Genomic DNA, 16788 nt, shown 5'->3' with positions numbered 1-16788 from the left:
CTAGATTGCATCATTTAGTGGAAAAGGGACTTGAATGACAATTCTTTATGAACAAATGTAAAATAAAGAAACGAGAACCCATCAATAGTTCTCTAAATGTACACATATGAACTAAAAGTAACATATCTATCATAAAACAGTGGTGAAACATCAAAGCTGGAGTATTACACATTTATCTATTGATGTAGGCGCTATAGTGTAACCTGTACTATAGTTGTCAGATATCTGTATTTTCTGAGTGAAGATGAGTGTAAAAATAATAAAAACGCTCCTGAAAATCAATTCCAGTGGTAAATAATGTGCTTTAATACAAAAGTACATTTCTGAAATGTAAATTTCATCCGACTGATGACCACATAGAACAGATTAATTACAGCATCCACTTTAAATGTCAGCAGTAAATGTGAGAGAGAAATGACACTCACTCTTCAAAGATGTTGCTCGCCCCCAGATTCTCCATCAGCATGCTGAAGTGTTTCTCCTCGTCATTCTCTCCGCCGCTCACTCTCTCCTCCCATTGGCTCTCGTACATAACCTCTGGAGTCTTGCCTGAGACTGACTCCGCCCCTGGGTGTGGCTCTGCTGACGGCACGCCTGGACCAAACATGAACTCACCTGAACAGACACGGCAAAATTCATTAGCAAACTTCTCAATGTCAGATTGAAGAATTTCTTTTTCTGTGCATGCATTTAAATGTTAACCACCAAAAATGCAAACCCACTGAAGCCGGAGGAGAACTCTTCAAAGGTCAGATATCCATTGTGGTCCATGTCCAGAGTGTCAAAGACATTCTCAAGCTCATCAGCGCTCAAGGGGAATTCTCCGTGTAACCTCTACAATACAACAAGTGTTGTCCCAGGTCATATTGTGCATGATTCATCGATGTACATTATTCCAAATAAAAAGTTCATCTTTGTAATCTTTCATCAAAATGCATTAATTTGTTTTGCCTCGGAAACAGCTTTTGTTTTTATGAATTATTCATACTTTTCAACTCCTCCCCTCCAACAACCTGTCTTCATTCTGGTATTGAACGGCCCTTTTTTAACTTCCCGATTGGATAAAATCAAGTCCCGCTGTACACTGTTAGGAGAGTAACAGGTTTCGAATGACGTCTCAGAATGACTTTAAAAGAACCCCACTTACTAGAGACAACAAATAAACAAGAACAACTAACTAATGTTTATTTATGATCAATTAATTGGTAATATAAAACGTGTAATGGAAGTTTTTCCAAATGAATAAAACAAATATTTAAAAGCGATAGAAATATCTTGTTTTCAATGCCGTTTAAGTCATAAACAGGTCTATATGGGATCTGAACACGCAGATTTCAGAGACCCATCATTCACAAATTTCCACACATCATGCACCTCTTGTTTGTTTAACCCTTTTGAGCTTTAACTTCCTGATTTTAACCTCCACGGAGGTGATCTGACAATGTTAAAATTATTAATTCATTGCATTTATAAACAACACTATAAAAAAGTACCTAAGAAATACATACGGGTCAATTTGACCCGGTATATATAAAGTCTTTAAAAAGAAGAAAAAGACAGCTGTAAAATGGTAGAACAGTTCAAAATGTCATTTATTAGTACAGTCATACTCATAACTGTACATCACAATATTATTAGCTAAAAATAAAAACAATGGAAGTCAATGGATCAAATATAAACAAGCAAGATACGACCAACACACACAAATACACACAAATATACATAAATGCATACTGTACACACAGTACACTGTAACGTAAATTTACAAATTTGTAAATTAGTAAATTTGGAGCATTTACTGTATATAAAATTAGTACATTTTACATTTGTGAAAAGTTAGTTACTGATGATAAAACAGTTGTTGGGGAGAAAATGTGCAAATTGTGACTGTTTAAATATGGCAAGCCGTTTTGACTTTAAATCAATCACAGGATATAAATTGCTGATATCAACAATCAATTTGCACTGGTAAAAATGCTAATTCTTGATATCAAAAATGGAATTTCTACAAGTAAAAACTATAATTCTTGATATCTGTAATTGCATTTTTCTAGTAAAACTTCACAACGATCCATCATTCACTCCCATTCAAAAAACAATTACAGATATTTAAAAAATAATTAATAAATAACAATTTCTTACTAGATCGAAATTCCAAATACATATCAGCTACATAATTCTTACATGTAAAAAGATCATTTTTTTATATCATTAATAATTACATTGTTACTGGTACAAATATACATTCCTGATGTCAATAATTAAATTACAACTGGAAATGCACATATTTTATTTCTGTAAATGTGTTTCAACATGTTCAATCTGGTATTTCAGATATCAATAAAAGATATCTAGAGTAATTAAAGATATCTGTAAAGTCTTTCTTACTAGTAACAATCATATTACAGATATCAGAAATGAACATTGTCACTAGTTAAAACCGAATTACTGATAATCACAATTTTGCATTTTTACTAGTTGCAATTCAATTGTTGATATCAAGAATAGATGTTTGCACTAGTAACAATGTAATTACTGATATCAAAACTGATACATTTTTACTAGTAAGAAACTATTAACTATTAAATATTTTAATTGTTTATTGAATGGGAGTGAATGACAGATGGTTGTCAAGTTTTACTAGTGAAAATACAATTACAGATATCAAGAATTATGTTTTTACTTCAATCAAGAGTGTGTATTTCTGCGAATGATGACGTTATTTTTTACATCAAGAATTAACGTTTACTAGTGCAGATGTAATTATTGATATCAAGAACTGCCATTTTCATTAGTAAAAATTACATTTCTGATAATAAGAAAAAATTGAACTGATATCAACAATTCATATCCAGCAAATGATTAAAAGTCAAAAGGGCTTGCCATATTTAACTGTGATTTAACGAGCCGGGTCAATTTGACCCGCTAAGTGCAACATTGGTACATGACTGTCAAGACCCAAGAAGGGTTTATGAATATTTCAGATAATTTGCTAAGGTTTTCAGCAGCCATTAAGACTGTAGCACTTTCAACTCCGTTTAACACAGTTTTGTTTAAATCCACTGCGCAAAATTCTGCAGATTTTCCCAATAAAATCAGCTCAGAAAATGAAAACAATAATAAAAAAGTAGATTTCGTCTGGGCCTGGTCATATCTGATCATATAAAACCAAATGTTATGCCAGGTCATCTGTGTGTCAGGACAAACATTTCAAACTAGGTTAACGTACAGCACCTTAAATCGTCACCGTCCGCGTATGTCAGTGTTCAACCCAGTTAACACACATTTCAGACTTGACTATTCTTAGAAAGCAAATAACACACCCTGTGTGGGCACTTGACAAATGTTTACAGAGACATGCTCATGGATCATAAAACATTCGCCAGAGGATTGAGATTATTAACCCTGTGTGACTTCAGCGTGGCTCTTTGAGGTTTCTTCACTTGTTAACGCTGACGACATGTGAAAACACATGTGTAAAGATGTGGACGACCTGTGAGCTGCTACCCAGTTCCTTCACAAACCAGTAATAAAACTCCTCCTGTGGCTTTTGTGACCGCCCGAAGGCTTAGAAAACGCTGTTCTTTGTATAATCAATAGTACTGTCAGCATTTTCTACCAGACCAACATGTTCAGTTGAACTCTGTGGTGAACCCGTGATGTACGTTACTTCGCCAAAGACGTAAACGTTCTCTCATGTTTTCACAAAAGCTCATTCACAATGTAATAGAAAGATTTAAATACTCGTGGATTTGAGGGATCTGCAATAATTAGATGCATGATTCAAATAAAGATGAGGAATGATGTTTATTAATGTGTTTTCCACAGACACTGGATCAAAGGTGTGATGCTGTTGAAAGAGGCTCTTCAGAGCGCGAGGACTTCAAAGGAAACCTGTGTGATGAATGGAAAATATAAGGGCAGATCAAATCTGCACAATAATACAACTGAAGGACTGGTCTTAAATGACAAACCCCCATTTCAGTCATGGACGAGCAGGACGATCTCACGAGCTCCTCATAATAAACTCCACAACAAGAGACTTCATGTCAATCATAATTTCTGGGTGTATCAATTCACTTTTACATTATTACCGTTTGGTTGCAGTTGGATCTTCCATTTACCATAACCTTAAAATGAAATGAGTCACTCGGAAGTAAATCAATACAAATGACTAATTACCTATATAAAAATGCTCAATGTATTCAAAATATTGTCCATTTTCTCCTTGTTCACTGTCGCACGCATGTCGTACATTAAGCATCCCGCGTTTCTCGTTACAATGACTCATTGGAGATGCAAATGAATACAAATGTTCATACGAATCATGTTACAAATTCTACATAAATAATGTACCTATATTTTCAAAATGTGTAACCCAAGTAATTAACTTTATTGAAAGTAATTAGATTACTAGAACTTAAAGCAGACCTATTATGCCCCTTTTTACCAGATGTAATATAAGTCTCAGGTGTCCCCAGAATGTGTCTGTGAAGTTTCAGCTCAAAATACCCCACGGATCATTTATTATACCATGTTGCAAATGCCTCTTTTTGGGTGGACTCAAAAACACGCTGTTTTCATGTGTGTCTCTTTAATGCAAATGAGCTGCTGCTCCCCGCCCCCTTTCCGGAAGAGGGCTGTGCCTTTACAGCTCGTGCTTCGGATACTATAGCAACAACAAATCAGAACCAATATGACTGACACCGTAAATACCGGAGTGTTTTTCAGCCATTTAGCAACGATGGATGAGCAACACAAAAATATACTGTAATGACGTTAGCGTTGAGCTATAACGAGACGTGACATTTTAGGGGGTTGTCTTGCATCATGTGATTTGCAAACATTCACAAAATATAAAGTGCGATACTTACATCTTCAGGATATAAAGCTGGAACACGAACAGTTGGTACTGATCCGTGCTTGAGAATCAAATATTTAGAAAATCCTGCTTTATATTGACCCTCATTCACAAAGCAGTCCGGTGTAAAATGATTTGCACAAACATACATGAATTTTGGTATGTTTTAGGGAACATATTCTTCAAAAACAAAACTTGTCCACTGCGTCTTCAGTGGCTCTGATGCCGGGAGTACAGGAAGACTCTTATGTTCACTTTTACAGCCAACAACAGAACACGTATGACGCTTACGAATCTGAGACATTCTTCTCACTGTAGCTGCTCCAGCGTGGAAAAAAATGGCGGACTGTGTGTCGATCACTCAGGGGAGGATCTATGATAATAGGGTGGAGTCCGTCACCAGTTGTGGGCGTGGCCTGCTCTAAAGTGACATCACTTTAGAGCGGATACCAAAACCAGTCATTTTGAGACACTGTTTTTGATTAATAGAAATATAAGAAAGAGGAGTGGGTGGACTTTTAACATTGTAGGGTGGTTGTGTACACGCACTGCCGACTCACATTTATGTTCAAACACCATGTAAAAGTGAATTTTGCATAATAGGTCCCCTTTAAAATGTACTGCGTTACACTACTTAAAAAGTAATTAGATTACAGCGACTAATTACTTTGTCATCAGATTACACCCCGCACTGAATAATTACCATATTCAGGTATCATGGGGTTCACATGGTACTCCAACATACCAAGAATACCAGAGTACTAACATGTTAAATCGCCCCCCAAAAAACATAGTATTGCTATTGTTTTATATTCCAGTTCCATGACTTTTCCAGACGTTTGTAATTACTGTAATTTAAAAATACTTCCATAAAGATCGCACTCACTTTCTAGCCACTTCAATAGTTTAGAGCTGGGCATTACTAATATATATATATATATATATATATATATAAATTCCCATGACTTTTTAAATATATCTATTAATTAATTTAGCTGATTTTTAAGGGCCTGTAAATGGGACTGTTATTTAAAATTCCGATATTTTGAGGTTTTCCATGACTGCTGGAACCCAGAATAACACATCTTAATACTTTTCGGTTAGTAACGCAATTATTAGTAGGGGTGTAAGTCTTTGGGTTGAAAGTGAATTGATTCGATTCACGATTCATAGGTTTTTGATTTGATTATTTATTTTTTGCAAATTCAGAACGATTCGCTTCGATACAAATTTAAATTTGATTCATTTAATGATTCAATTAACGATTCGATTCTGTTTTTTGTTTGTTTGTTTTTTTATGCATTTATTGGATTCTTTAAATACTTCCATTAATGTGTCTTAGGCAAGCAAAAGAAAGACACACTACTTAATATTGTTCATTGCACCAAAAGTAACCTGAAAGAAAACTCGTTAAATACAGTATATGTACATACAGGCTACTTGGAAAACAACAAAAAGTGCAATGTGCTAGAATAACTAGAAAAGTATTAGATTTGAAGATTTGATTAATTTTGATTAATTTCCCAAGCCTGGAAAACACAATTTTAAAATTCCCTGATATTTCCCGGTTTTCCATGACCATGGGAACCCGAATCTGTAAACTAATCCAAATAGTACAACATTAAACTTACATTATCTGACTACATTGAGCTTTCATATGCACTTCAACTTAAATGTGTTTTACACGTCAAGTCCTCACTAAACAATGATAGCAGTTAAATAGCACTACTTCATCTTATAGAGAATAACGGCAATGAAAGCATTTTATTTCAGTAGTGGTCACACAATGACATGTGGTTGTATCGATGGTTTGAGCGTGTTTGACTCAAGACAAGAGCGCTGCGAGCTGACATTTGCTCTTGTGATTATCAGAGAGATCACACACAAGGTGCTTTAAAGTTAGGAAGAGTTCAGGGCCGTGACTGTAACTCATTTAGTAATTAAACATTTTAAAATATTGTACACCGTTTTGCCAAAATTGCGATTCATTCGATTTTTAGGATTTTAATCCGATTGTTGACCAACACTTGCGACTCTTGATTCAGAAATCATATTTCTAGATCAATGCACATAAATCGGTAGGATTAGAAATTGATGCATCAAGAAAAAATCGTTACACCCCTAGCAAATACAAATGAATCAAGTTTCATTACAGTGTTGTACTTCATTTTAACTGTTGCATTTGTTTACAAAATGGCAATCAGATAATTCACAAACTGTCTTTAATGAGGTATTTAATGCAAATGAATTACTCTTTCAGACTGCTGCTTATGTTCTGTTGCATGTAAACAATTTCTAACGGTGAATAAACAAAAAATAGTCCATCAATTAGCCCATATCAAACAATGTTGGCAGGAAATTAGATTTCAAGATGACCCAAGACATTTAGGGTGCTTTTGTTCATCTTTTACAATTAAACTATGGGCCACATAACAAATAACGGTGACCCCCAGTTTCTCCCTTCCCAGCACCCTTACCTGCATGTCCCGCCGTGTAATGAAGCCCTTCCCCTCGACGTCACAGATCTGGAAGAAGTCTTGTGTCTTTTCGAGCACAGCGCTGCAGTCAGTGTCACAGGGCTTCCGCTGGCTCTCCTCTCCTCTACGATGGGATGCCCGGTCCACCCTGGAACCACAGGTGCTGGGGCGAGCTGCCATGGCGTCTGTGTGTGTGTGTGTAAGTCGTCGCTCACATGGGTCAGCCCTTGAAAGAAGAGATTGAGCACAATGCTTTTGAGTTACACCACATCACAAGCACTCAGAGTGCTGCCGACCGTCATCTCTTAGCAACCACCTCTTTAATTAGACAACCAAATCACTAAGATGGGTGCACGACAAGAGAGAGAGCCAGAAAACATGAAAAGAGAAAGAGCGTTAGCATTACAGTATGTTAGGTTTGGAGTATTGGCAGAAATGTTCAAGAATCGTCAGGTATCATCACATTTAGAGACGTCTTACAGCTCAATTGCACTAAATTGCCTCATTGACAGTGAAGACCTATGTGGTATCGTTTAAAAGCTTAGAATCTGAACTTCTGCATTACATAAAATGTTACATAAAATAACAAACTAACGTCTGAAAACAATCGCATCTCAAATCAGCGCCACCTGGAGGTCACGTGGTAGAAGTATTACAATGAATATAAAAGTCTTTAAAATATCACTCAAACGGACAAGTCATATATCAAATGAAAGCTCTCATTCTCAGGAATGTGACTGTAAAGCTTATTTTGTTGCTCTAATACCACATTTTGAAATATTTTCAAAGAATCACAAAGTTAAATATGATATTTCAAAGACATCAAATACAAACGTCTCTTTTATGCTCTGATAACGGCTGCTGTAAGCCCCAAATAGCTAAAAATGTTATCTGCTTTTACCTTAGGAAGTTCTCTGAATAATGAGCCATTGTTTACTTGTCTGTGAGCTTGCTTGTGTAATGCTATATTATATATTATATGTCTTCTGTAAGTCTATATGATTTTATCATCCGTAAGTTTGATCACTCAAAAAGGTCTCCTCAACAAGACACATGATTTGAGGCATCCTTCATGTCAATAGCACAAACACAGCAGGATGAGTTATGCAATAATAATCAATAATCATTCTAACAATTTTCATTCAACGAATCCTCTACAAAGAAAATGATTCTTTGCATCTCCAAACGGCTCTTAGCATGTCATTAAAAATGTCCTTGGCCACTCCACAGAAATCCTTACCAGCTTGGAGAGCGAGCATATGGGATGCAATAAATTAATTACACACACACACAAAAAAAAAAAGGCTCTTTGGCTGAACTTGATTCAGTCATCGACATTGGTTCCACGTGTTTGAAATTAGTTTTTTTTTTTAATTTTTTATTTACTTACAATTTCTATGTAATAGTTTGTGTAGAAATAACTGAATAATTGAATTGGGTAAACCCCCACCCCCAAAACAAATAGTCATGTCAATGTAACTCTCTTTAAAAAAGATAAATCTCTTTTATGTCTTTATGTACTAATTAGTGAAAGTGAAAGTTAGTTAGGGATGCACCGATACCACTTTTTCTCTTCCGATTCCGATATCGGAAATCTCAGTATCGGCCGATACCAATCCCGATACCGGTGTTGTTTTTTTGCATAATCAGTTTAGAATATCTTTACATTATTGTGTGGAACTGATTGGGTGTGCTCTTTAATATGTAAAGAAACACAAACCTCTAACGACACATTATTTTAATATAAATGTAGAGCTTATTAAGAAACACTTTATTATTAACTAGTATACTGGCTAATGTAGCAGCAAAATTAACAGGAATTCCAGTATAAGTCATCAGTAGAAAAGAAGCCAGTTTTCTTTGCAAAAATGTTTCAACTTGCGACTTTAAAGGATTCACATCTCTCTTTTGTTCAATTTAGTTGTAAGACATCAGTCCACTTTTCATTCACACACTTATTTTCTGGAACACATTCAACTTAAATATTGTTATAAATTATAAACAAATACTAATGACAATAATAATAATAATAATAATAATAATAATAATAATAAATCGTTTTAATTTGAAATACAACAGTAATATATTTAAATCGTGCACTTTTTAAACCCTCACGCTTTTATTTTGACATTCTAAACTCTCCAGGACGTCCTGTATGTGTCTGTTTGTAGGCAAGTTCACAGTAGTTTAATTCGCTTCTTATTCAAATTCTGGTAAAATGCTCCTCCGGTGCCGTTCTAAATGCATATTATAAGTGAACCGAACTATTGAACATCTACATCTGAGATGTTGTTCGTGAGTAGCGCTCAAATATTGCGCACCGCGTGAAGGCTAAAATATCTGCGAGTGCATCAGCAGCCTGTGCGTGAGAACAGAGCAGCAGCATTCACTAACGCACTGGAGCTGCGCATACTGTATATTTACTTATTAAACACAGTCTTTTGTGATTCACAGAGCTATCGACACGTCTTCAAGTGGCTTTGAATAAAACGCACGAGTCATATGAACTGCTTTAATGGTGTTTTTATGGGTCTTTTATGTTATTTTTGGAGCTTGACAGTAATGAACATGACTAACACACAGTATCGGATTTGGATCGGGCTCGTCGGACCGATGGCCGATCCATCTAAAAGCTTCAGTATCGGAGCCGATACCGATCCAGGTATCAGATCGGTGCATCCCTAGTTAGCATGCCATATACATGCTGGTCTGAAGCACTCCAGAGTGTAGTTTAGGAAGTATGCTATGGTTACACAGCATATGCTCAATGAAGAGATCAATTTCATGTTCCACATACCAGTCATCAGCTCAAGCTCCACTCAAAACTCCAACATAACAGAAACACTTCTAAATCTCATAACAAAACATTAACACCTTTATATTCATTTTGCACAAAAATAACACATATATTAACACATAATTTGAACATTTACTCTCCATATCGAGTCCCATGCACAGCCTGGATCATCACTGTTCCATTAACACCACAAAAAGTATTCATGTAGTCCCAACTCAAGTGGATTAAGTAAACTTCTATTTTATAAATTTACATGGATAGAACACATCAAGTTGTGATGAAATGCTCTAGAATTGTGTTGCTTTAGTTCATTTTAATTAAGTAAACTAAACAAGCAGCAAGTTTCCTTTTTTAAATGCTTGATGATGATCGCACTTCTGGAGTTCTTGGCAGACACACTTATTAAAGATGTTGTATTTGTCCACAGTCGGAGTGGGGTTATCTGATATATTATACCATGATAAAAGACAAAGGATACAGTAATGCTGCGGCATTCTCCATGAGTGATTGCACAGAAAACAAAAAATAGCAGTTCATGTGTAGAGAGACTAAAAACAACTCAGTACAGACAAAACTAAGAAAACTAAACAGAATGTGCACTTCTGCTTGTGTATATTCACTTTATTACTACTTCATGCCTCAAACAAAACTCAGAGTATCTTTAAAATATTTGATGTCACTAACCTGTCAAACTTAGTCAAATCCCACGATTACGGTTTTTCATCCTTAAAAGTTCTGACTGAATCAACCTTGTGAACACGACTGTTTCCAGACGGACTGAGAAAAAGTCCTGTGCGCTTTTACTCATGAAAGTTCCATCAAACCAGCCAATCAGATAAGGACTGATTAACTTCAGAGAGCATTCTCCAGTTTTGTGTGCCACGTGTATCAGACGATTAGTGCACGAGCTGTGGGTGTGCCATCTGAGACTGAGACTAGTCTGTCATAATGTTCAACAGTGCTTCTACTGTCAAACCTGAAAAAGCACAAAGAATTTGCATGTCTGCTGGAGAAAAGTAATTGAAAAGTTTGTAAAGCCCATCAGTCTGCCATGCATTATCTTACTGACACCTTTTCTGTGACGGCTCCTTGAATTGTCAACAAATTGAGTTGGATGTAATATTCTTGGTAAAGCTTTGGAATGGTATTCAGTTAAATACCTACGAGTGTTTGTGTAAAAAATGTGCTTGACAAGCCAAAATGTCGGTCTTTATCGGCATATTTTTGTTTAAATAACCCATTTTTGAAGCTCACGATAAGTTATCAAAGTTCCTTATAGATTGTGATATTTGTTTTTCCTTTACATTACCATACAAGCCGTACCTGGAATTATCTCATGATGTGACTAGTAAGTCATGAATTGTAGCTACTGACAGAAATTGTACTGAGCACTTGACCCTACACTTACAACATACATTAAAAAAATAAAATAAACGTTGCACTCTAATCTCTGTCATGGCTAATACTTTTCTAATACAACTGAAACGTTGTAATGCAGCACTTTCGTGTTACTGTCACTTATATTCTTCCTCATTTTGTTAGTCGCTCTGGATTAAATGAATAAATGTACATGTAGAAATGTAATAGGCTTTTAATGTTATGAGAAAAGATATACTGTAGACAACAAAATCTGGTCAAAAAGTCTGTGTTTTTGCCTTCATTTCTGTGGTTCGTAACAGTTCGTCTGGGTGAACTTTTAGGAAAACTTCGAACCGGCTGTTAAACACCTTCTTACTGTCATTGGTCCACGTCATCGATGGGTGTGACCTGAAGCTCCACCTACTACTTTAAGTTTTTCCGTCAGTATTCAATATGAACACACCTGTGTGCAAAACCATGTCAATGACATCATGCAATTTTTTTTATGTTGTTCCTTAATTAGTCCACAAAAGGAAACAAATCTACTAAAATCCTCTCAAGTGCCCATTCACTCATGTGCCATCTGCAGCGAAAGCTGTTCACACATCTGCCCAAAGTAAGATATGCCTCTATCACTATTCTTTTGTCTGTATTTTGCCCTTTAACACTCTTTAATACACCAATCTTTGCAGTAATATCAGTGTCATCATAAATTACAATAAGATAGTATAACCGGTGCAGATTTTGGCTATTGCGTATTAGTGCATTAGCGTCATTAATTCAGAATATAAACAAGAAAAACAGTGCATTTTCTACTGCATAAACACCGATGAGCCAAAGCATTATGACCACTCACAGGTGAAGCGAATAACGTTGATCATCTCCTAACAAGGCCACATGTCAAGGTCTGGGTAGATTAGATGGTATGTGAACAATCAGTTCTCGTAGTCAACGTGTTGAATGCAGGAGAAATGGGCAGGAGTAAAGACCTGAGTGACTTAGACAAAGGCCAAACTGTTATGACAAGACAGCTGGGTCAGAGCATCTCAGAAACTGCAAGGCTTGTGGGGTGCTCCCGGTCAGGAGTGGTGAGTACCCACTGACAGTGATCTGAAGAGGGACAAACCGGAGACAGGGTGTTGGGCACCCGAGGCTCATCGATGCGCGAAAGCAACAAAGGCTATCCCGTCTGGTCTGAACCGAGAGAAGGTCTACTGTGGCACAAGTCACAGAAAATTTTAATGATGGTTACGGGAGGAATGTGTCAAACACACAGTGCATCACACCCTGCTGCGTAGCCACAGACCGGTCAGAGTGCCCATGATGACCCCTGTCCACCATCAAAAGCGCCTACAATGGGCACACGAGCGCCAGAACTGGATCTTGGAGCAGTGGAAGAAGGTCGCCTGGTCCAATGAGTCCCGTTTTCTTTTACATCACGTGGATAGCCATGTATGTGTGCGCCGTTTACCTGGGGAAGTGACGGCACCAGGATGATGCACTGTAGGAAGAAGGCGGTGGAGGGAGTGAGATGCTCTGGGCAATGTCCTGCTTGGAAACCCTGGGTCCAGCCAATCGACATCAGTTTGACACGTGCCACCTACCTAAACATTATTGCAGACCACGTACACCCCTTCATGGCAATGGTATTCCCTGATGGCAGTGACCTCTTTCAGCAGGATAATGTGCCCTGCCACACTGCACACATTGTTCAGGAATGGTTTATGGAACACAATGAGTTCAAGGTGTGTCCCTGAGCTCCAAATTCTCCTGATCTCAATCCGATTGAGCATCTGTGGGATGTGCTGGACCAACAAGTCTGATCCACAACGGCTCCACCTCGCAACTTACAGGACTTAAAGGATCTGCTGCTAATGTCTTAGTGCCAGATATCACAGGACACCTTCAGGGGTTTTGTAGAATCCATGCCTTGGCGGGTCGGTGCTGTTTTGGTGGCACACGGAGGACCAACAGCATATTAGGAAGGTGGTCATAATATTATGGATCGTCAGTGTACATTACTTTAAATCATCAGAGTGTTTAAAGCAGCATCTTTTACTGACCTCATGTGAATTCACCTCATAGAATGAGGCATAAAGTCACTGATAACACATTTAAATGTCACATTAGTTAAGATTTTACTGAGCTTCCTCATATTTAAATGCTCCTTTAAAAGCCTCCTACAGCGGTGTGACGGATGTCTGAATGTACGCAAACAGTATACTGTTACATGACTGTTTCGAACATCTTTCTACCCCTGAACTAAGAACGATGAAGAACTTCTCCAGAAGTATATTGGTACTGTTCATAAACATGATTAGATTCATTATATTTACAGTACCGATGTTTGTCAAAGGCTTCTTGTAAAATTGTTTAGTCAAACCCCATGTTATGGTTCTCTTAAACTTGATTGTAGTGAAATTCTTCACAGAACCTCAGAAAAAGATGGCTCAAACCCACACATACCTGCACAGTATTAACCTTATCTAACCCTAACCTTTTCTTGAGGATAAAAACACATCTGGAGAGACAAAGGCATCATCAACAGTCTGCTGTTGAGAAATGGAGAAAGCAGAGAAGTGAAACATTGATACACAAGACGTTATTTCGCCATGAGCATGCTTCACCAGAGCTGAAGAGATTGATGGGAGATGACAAGACATGCCAGAGATACACAGAGAGTGCTGATGTCCTCAGAGTATTGACTGAGAAAGCCGCAAGTTCATCATTACAAGCATTTGAGTGCAGTGGCCTTAAAATAAACATGCCCACTAATGAGAAACAAAGACCACATCACAGACAAAAGTATGAGTGTCTGACTGTTTTCATTTCTGAACTATGTTTCAGAAAGTGATCTGAGGCTCTTGCACTGTCTGCTAACCTGAAACCTTAGTTCTTCTAAAAGAATATCACTACTGCTTTGCATGGATCCATTATCTACACTGCCATGTCAACATTGAGAATACTGTAGTGCATTCTGAAGTTCAAACAGACCAGAGTACGGTTGCACCAGTCATTCGTAAGGTCTCACTTAAATTGGGAAATAAGGGGCTTAGTAACTACTAGTTAGTTTCAAACTAACTCTGTTTTTACGTTGGTTGCACCTTTTATTCTTAAAGGGATAGTTCACCCAAAAATGGAAATTCAGTCATTGTTTACTCACCCCTGTGTTGTTATAACCCTAAATGACTTTCTTTCTTTTACACAAAGGGAGAAATTGTAAAAAGTGATGTCATACAAAGACAGTTTATGGTGACCACATCTTCAAGCTTCAAAAGAACACAAAAGTATAATTCAGAAGTCTAATAAATTATTCCATGAGACTCATGATTGTTATGAAAGCATACGATAAGATTTGATCAGAAACTGAAATCTAATGTATTACTTAGTGAAAATGTCACAGAGTCAAGTCATTTTTATTTGTATAGCGCTTTTCACAACACACATCTGAACATTGTGTAGTTTGATTAAATATGATTGTAAATGGTGTATAAAGATAAATAATTAAATAATAATTGTATTTATAACCCCGGTGAGCAAGCTGAAGGTGACTGTGGCAACACAAAACTCCATAAGATGTTGATTAATGGAGGAAAGTAACCTTGAGAGAAACCAGACTCACTGTGGGGGCCAGTTCCCCTCTGACTAACATCATGAATATAATGACAATATTACTTATTTATGTGCAGTGCAAGTTATGGTTTAAAAAGATTAAACTAAGTGTTAAGGGTCAGTGTTTAAAACAAAGATTTTGTATGAACTGTAAGATTAATGACTAATGTCTTTGAGGTTCATCCTGGATTAACTGCAGAAGTTCACATAGATGCATTGTGCTTTGTTAGTTGGCTGATGAAGGCTTTTGTTGGCAATTAATTGATAGTCTGTGTATTCCATTATAAGAGTGTTGTCCATCATTAGACCAAGATGATGCAGGCAGTGATCAGTGAGGTGCATCACAGTTCAACCAGCAGGTCATTTCAGTGAGATCCATCCTAAGTCCAAGGTTCAGGCAGTGGCATATGAAGTATCTGATGTATTACAGTTGGAGTTGGCATCAGTTCATCCTCACAGACCGTTGATCTCCTGTGTGCATTCATGATAGGGCATGAGAGTTCCCTTGCGACATTGGGCGTTCAAATGAAAACTCATTTAGTCACTAAGCAGAAGCTTTTATTAAAGCGACTTACAAATGAGGAACATAGCCAGCATTTTTTCACAACTCGTTTTGTTTATCTAAAAACAGGTGCTCCACAGTGATAGTGACAACAGAACACAACACAACTGCACACAAAACAGAGAACAGAACTTACTAAACATGTCTGAAGAGTTTGTAGTTGAAGAGTTGATGCATTTCTATGCCCAGCCTTATTTTTTTTTTGAGAGTTTTTGGACCGGTGCCAGTTCACAGTGAGTTACACGCATGATGCTGAAAATAGAAAACAAGTGATCAATAGAATATACCGCTACTTGTCACTGCTGGTTAGGACAAAAACTCTAATTAACATAGAAAATGTACCTTTTATCTTGTGTCGTTTGCCGTCAGGTTAGGACACAGTGTGACTGTTGCTGCCTGTAGCTCCTCTATGTTTCTGTTTGATTTCAGAGTACTCCGGTCCAAAAAATAAGGCTGGGCATAGAAATGCATCAATTCTTCGACTACAAACTCTTCAGACATGTTTAGTAAGTTCTGTTCTCTGTTTTGTGTGCAGTTGTGCTGTGTTCTGTTGTCACTATCGCTGTGGAGGACCTGTTTTTAGATAAACAAACAAGTTTTTGCTTGAACGCCCCAAAGTCACAAACTGTTGCTCTCGTGTCCTATCATGAACGCACACAGGAGATCAACGGTCTGTGAACATTTTCACTAAATAATACATTAGATTTCAGTTTGTTTCTCATCAAAACTTATCGTATGCTTTCATAACAATCATGAGTCTCATGAATAATTTATTAGACTTCTGAATTATACTTTTGTGTTCTTTTGAAGCTTGAAGAGGTGGTCACCATAAACTGCCATTGTATGACATCACTGAGCACAACATTTATTCACAATTTCTCCCTTTGTGTTCAGAAAAAGAAAGAAAGTCATATGGGGTTATAACAACATAGGGGTGAGTAAACAATGACTGAATTTAAATTTTTGGGTGAACTATCCCTTTAAGGAAAAACTTAGTGAGCAGGTCATAAGCTCTCTGAAAAGTAATGCGTAGCTGCATAATATAATGTTTACTTTTATTGATACAATAAGAAGAAGTCTTCGAATTTGTACACAGAAGTGTTGAAAAGGAGTTACGTTT

At 37.0% G+C, this 16788-nt stretch overlaps 1 protein-coding gene across 2 annotated transcripts in view; it reads right to left on the bottom strand.

The window, feature by feature from the left end:
• Positions 1-16788, bottom strand: part of cracr2aa (calcium release activated channel regulator 2Aa) — a 49343-nt gene that overhangs the window by 31614 nt on the left and 941 nt on the right. The window contains exons 1-4 of one of the 2 annotated variants that reach the window (XM_051724596.1): positions 10820-10994; positions 7339-7564; positions 723-834; positions 426-615 (exon numbers count right to left, since the gene is read on the bottom strand). In XM_051724596.1, coding sequence (XP_051580556.1) covers positions 426-615; positions 723-834; positions 7339-7518 — 482 coding nt within the window. In that variant the 5' untranslated portion in view covers positions 7519-7564; positions 10820-10994. Of the gene's footprint in view, positions 1-425; positions 616-722; positions 835-7338; positions 7565-10819; positions 10995-16788 lie in introns of those variants that run through there. The other variant, XM_051724595.1, reaches the window with a different exon arrangement.

The sequence above is a fragment of the Myxocyprinus asiaticus genome, chromosome 18 (assembly GCF_019703515.2).
Source record: "Myxocyprinus asiaticus isolate MX2 ecotype Aquarium Trade chromosome 18, UBuf_Myxa_2, whole genome shotgun sequence".
Classification (NCBI taxonomy): Eukaryota; Metazoa; Chordata; class Actinopteri; order Cypriniformes; family Catostomidae; genus Myxocyprinus; species Myxocyprinus asiaticus.
This window is presented reverse-complemented; position numbering and strand designations above follow the sequence as displayed.